Source organism: Zophobas morio, unplaced genomic scaffold (genome assembly GCF_036711695.1).
Source record: "Zophobas morio isolate AGI-343-1 ecotype UQ-CSIRO unplaced genomic scaffold, CSIRO_AGI_Zmor_V1 ptg000022l, whole genome shotgun sequence".
NCBI lineage: Eukaryota > Metazoa > Arthropoda > Insecta > Coleoptera > Tenebrionidae > Zophobas > Zophobas morio.
This window is the reverse complement of record NW_026972127.1, coordinates 8362869-8367588: the sequence shown is the minus strand read 5'-3', so window position 1 is coordinate 8367588 and position 4720 is coordinate 8362869. Positions and strand designations below refer to the sequence as shown.

At 37.1% G+C, this 4720-nt stretch overlaps 1 protein-coding gene across 1 annotated transcript; it reads left to right on the top strand.

Annotated features, from left to right (window-relative positions):
* Positions 1-863: 863 nt before the first annotated feature.
* Positions 864-4199, top strand: LOC135133578 (splicing regulatory glutamine/lysine-rich protein 1-like). Its single transcript, XM_064062028.1, has 6 exons — positions 864-923; positions 971-1294; positions 1391-1550; positions 1622-1727; positions 3702-3909; positions 3996-4199. The coding sequence occupies exons 1-6, from the start codon at positions 864-866 to the stop codon at positions 4197-4199; spliced, it is 1062 nt and encodes a 353-aa protein (XP_063918098.1).
* Positions 4200-4720: the final 521 nt, after the last annotated feature.

Genomic DNA, 4720 nt, shown 5'->3' with positions numbered 1-4720 from the left:
TCATTAATTCTAACGTTATCAATTCTTCATTGATTCGGTTCTCTCTGTGTCATTAGTTCGTGGTTTAAAGTCCAGATCTTATCACAGTTTCCTATTTTCGCTTAGAATTCTACTACTGTTTTTTTCATTCTCAAATGTTGTCATCTTTTCTTAATAGCGAACAGAAAACAGAGAGAAAAGAAAGAACGGGCGGAACAGAAACAGCAGAGAAAGCAGAAAGAACAGGAGTAGGTAGAACCGAGATAACTGAGGGAACAGAGCGATCAGAGAGGAAAGAGAACAGAGACAATTGACAGAATATATAAAATAGAGGGAATAGAGAGATCAGAGGGAACACAAGCAACAGAGAGAAGTAAGAGCAGAGAGAGGGAAGAGAATACGGAGAGCAGAAAAAACAGAAGGACTAGAGAAAATAGAGAGAACAGAAAGAACAGAGGGAGTAGGAAGAAGATAATTAAGAGAACAAACAAGAGAGACCGGGAGGAACACAGAGATTAGAAGGAAAATACAGAACAGAGAGTGTTCTAGATAATCGAGTTTTTTCAAAATAACGTTCAATTTTCTGAATAGCGGCAACAACGGAGAAGACAGAGCAGAGGAAACATAAATAAAAGGGATACCTGAGACAGCAAAAATAGCAGAGAAAAGAGAAGGAATAGAAAAACAGGAAATGGTAAGAAGAGAAGGTGTAGAGAGAGCAGAAAGAACAGAGGCATCAGGAGAAGCATAGGTTCTAAATCACAGAATTTTTTTAAGAGCAGAAGAAACAGAAGGGCCAAAAAGAATAGAAGGAATAGGGCCTTTTGAAAGAATTCTGTTCTAAATTCTTTCAAAATAAAGTCCTCTTCGAATATGGTTTTGTAATGCAGAGGAAGCAGAAGGACAATAGCGAACAGAAAACAGAGAGGAAAGAAAGAATGGGGGTAACAAAGACAACAGAGAGAGCAGAAAGAACAGAAGGAGTAGGTAGAACCGAGATAACAGAGAGAACAGAGCGATCAGAGAGAGGAAAGAGAACAAAGACAATAGTGAGAATAGAGAGACCAGCGTGAACAGAGGGAACAGAAGGAATAGAAGGAACAGAGGAAACAGAAGAAACAGAGGGAATGGAGAGATCAGAGGGAACATAAGCAACAGAGAGAACAGAGAGAGAACAACGAACAGGGAGAGCGGAGAGAATACGGAGAGCAGAAAAAACAGAGGGACTAGAGAAAATAGAGGGAACAGAAAGAACAGAGGGAATAGGAAGAAGATAATTAAGAGAACAAACAGAGAGACCAGAAGGAACACAGAGGTTAAAAGGAAAATATAGAACAAAGAAAACGCAAAGAACAGGAAGTGTTCTAGATTACCGAGTTTTTTTCAAAATAAAGTTCAATTTTCTGAACAGAGGGAACAACGAAGAAGACAGAGCACTGAAAATAGGGATAACAGGGAGACCAGAGGTAGCAAAAATAGCAGAGAAAAGATAAGGAATAGGAAAACAGGAAATGGTAAGAAGAGAAGGAGTAGAGATAATAGAAAGAACAGAGGCATTAGAAGAAGCATAGGTTCGAAATCACCGAATGTTTTCAAAATAAAGTCTTTTTTGAATGTAGTTTTCTAAATCGGGGATACACAGTGAGAAGAGAGAGCAGAGGAAATAAAAGGACTAAAAAGAACAGAAGAAATAGAAGGAAAAGGGAGAAGAGAAGACATCAGAAAGAGCACAAAGAACAGAGAGAAAAGTTAGAACAGAATTCTTTGTTTTGAAATGTGGTTTTGTAAATCAAAGGGAGCAGAAGGAGTAGATAGAACATAGAGAAATGGAAGACCAATAAGAGTGGAGAGAATAGGGAGAACAGAAAACACAGAGGGATTAGAGAAAATGGAGGGAACAGAAAGAACAAAGGAAATAGGGAGAAGATAATGAAGAGAACAAACAAAGAGACCAGAAGGAACACAGATATTAGAAGGAAAATATAGAACAGAGAAAACGCAAAGAACATGAGGTAGATTACCGAATTTTTTCAAAATAAAATTCAGTTTTCTTAGCAGAGGGAACAACGAAGAAGACAGAGCGGAGAAAACGGAGATAACCGGGAGACCAGAGATAGCAAAAATAGCAAAGAAAACAGAAGAAACAGAAAAATAAGAAATGGTTCGAAGAGAAGGAATAAAGAGAACAGATAGAACAGAACGAATAGAGGCATCAGAAGAAACACAGATTTTAGATCACCGATTTTTTTCAAAATAAAGTCTTCTTTGAATGTAGTTTTCTAAATCAGGGGGAAGACCGACAGAAGAGAGAGCAAAAGAAATAGAAGGGCCAAAAAAACAGAGGGAATAGAGAGTATAGAACGAATAGGAAGAAGACAAGAAATCAGAAAGAGCACAAAGAACAGAAAGAAAAGATAGAACATAATTCTTTCAAAATAAAGTACTCTTCGAATGTGGTTTTGTAAATCAGAGGGAGCAAAAGGAACAGAGAGATGGAAGACTAATGAGAGCGAAGAGAATAGGGAGAGCGGAGATAGCAGAGGGAACAGAAGCACGAGAACAGCATAAGGAACAAATGGAATAGGGAGACCGGAGAGAATAAAGAGAAGAAAAAAAGATTAGAGAGAATAGAACGAAAAAAAGCACAGAGAACATATAGAAAATATACGAGTAGAACTGGGATAACGGATAAAACAGAGAGAATGTTCTAGAATACCGATTTTTTGCAAAATAAGGTTTCTTTAGAATGTAGTTTTCTAGATCAGATGGAGCAGAGTAACAGAGGGATCACACGGAAAAGAGGGAACAAAGAAAGCGAAGGGAATATGGAGCGCAGTGATAGCAAAGATTGAAGGAACGTAAAAAAGAGAAAAAATAGAGCGAAGAGAGGGAATAGAGAGAAGTAACACAAGGAACAGAGCCACCAGATGAAACACAGACCACAGAGACAAAACATAGAACAGAAAAACGGAAAAACAGAGTGTTCTAATTTACCGATTTTTTTTCAAAATAAAGTATCAGTGGGAACAGGAGGGATAGAGAGAACAGAGAGAGAAGAGAGAACAGAGGACAGAAAAGGAACAGAACGAACAGAAGGAACAAAGGGAATAGAGAGAAGAGAAGGAACACGCGAACAGAGATACTAGACGGAACATAAACCACACAGAGAAAACACGAAACAGATAGGGTGGAAAAACAGAGTGTCCTATATTACCGATTTCTTTAAAATAAACTCTTTTTGCATACAGATTTCTAAATTAGAGGGATCAGAAATATTAGAGTGGACACAGAGAAAAGGGAATATAAGGAGCGGAGAAAATAGGGAGAGCAATGAGAACAGATATAGCAAAGATAGCAGAGAGAAGAGAGGGAAAAAACTGAACGGCGAGAACAGGGAGAATGTTCTAGATTACCGAATTTTTTCAAAATAAAATCCTTTTGGAATGTGGTTTTAAAAATCAGAGGGTCGAGATGTAACAGAGAAAACACAGATAGAAAAGAAAGCAGAGGAAACAGAGGAACGAGAAAAACAAGAAATAAAGAGAATTGAGAAAACAGAGAAAATGGAAGAGTGAGAAGGAATAGAACAAACAGAGGACCAGCAAAAGTACAGAGAACAGATAGAAAAGGTAGAATAGAGAAAACGGAGAGAACAATGGGAATGCTTTTTGATTAACAGATTTTTTTCAAGACGAAGTCCTTTCCGAATGTACATTGTTTAGATCAGAAGGGTCAGAAGGAACAGAGAAAACACAGCGAGAAGAGAGAGCAAAAAGAGCGGAGAGAATACAAGGAGCACTAAGAGCAGACATAGTGAAGTTGGCAGAGAGAACAGAGGGTGGAAGCAACAGAAGGAACAGAAGAAACAGAGGAAATAGAGAGAAGAAAAGGAGTGGAACGAAGAGCGAAGACAGAGAACAGAGAGGAAAGGTAAAATAGAAAGAACCGAAAGAACAAAATGTTCTAGATGAACGAATTTTTTCAAAATAGAGTTCTTTGCAAATGTAGTTTTTTAGATCAGAATGATCAGAAATGACATAGAAAACATAGGGAGACGAGAAAGCAGAAAGAGTGGAGAGAATAGTGTGAACAGTAAGAGCAGATATAACAAAGACAGGGGAGACAATGGAAACCACAAAGAGAACAGAAGGAACAGAGGAAATAGAGAGAAGAGAACGAGCAGAACCAAGAGGGATACAGAGAAGAAAGGGAAAAGATAGAATAGAGATAGATTTTCAAAAGAAAGCCCTTTTGGAATTTCCAACTATCTTTAGCAGACTTTTTCCAAGTTTAATTTAGGACTGAAATGCAAGATTTTCATGGTTCTAAAATTAAATTCTTTTGCAAAATCGCTATAGAAAAATGAAAATATCTTCACTTTTTCCTGACAGCCAACCTGTTCAGCACTATTTTAATTTTTAATTTAGCGGTGTGACCTTCCCTTCCAGTGGAATATTTGAGGAATATTTACAAATATTTACCTGTAGTCGAAACATTTTTGTTGGATTCCGTTTCTGAAAAAGAATCGTCTAAACATTTTTTGAATTCACATCAACTAACTTTTTTCTTCTCCGAAATTTTATGGTGAAATATAAATCTTCAATTATCTCTTGTATCTAAACAGAATTTTTCTAAAAGTTTGTTGAACTCAGATGATCTAACTTCGTTTTTCAACTTGAATTTTGAGACAAAGTCAAAATTATTTTGTTCCTTGTCTTTCCAAATACCATTCTTGGAAACA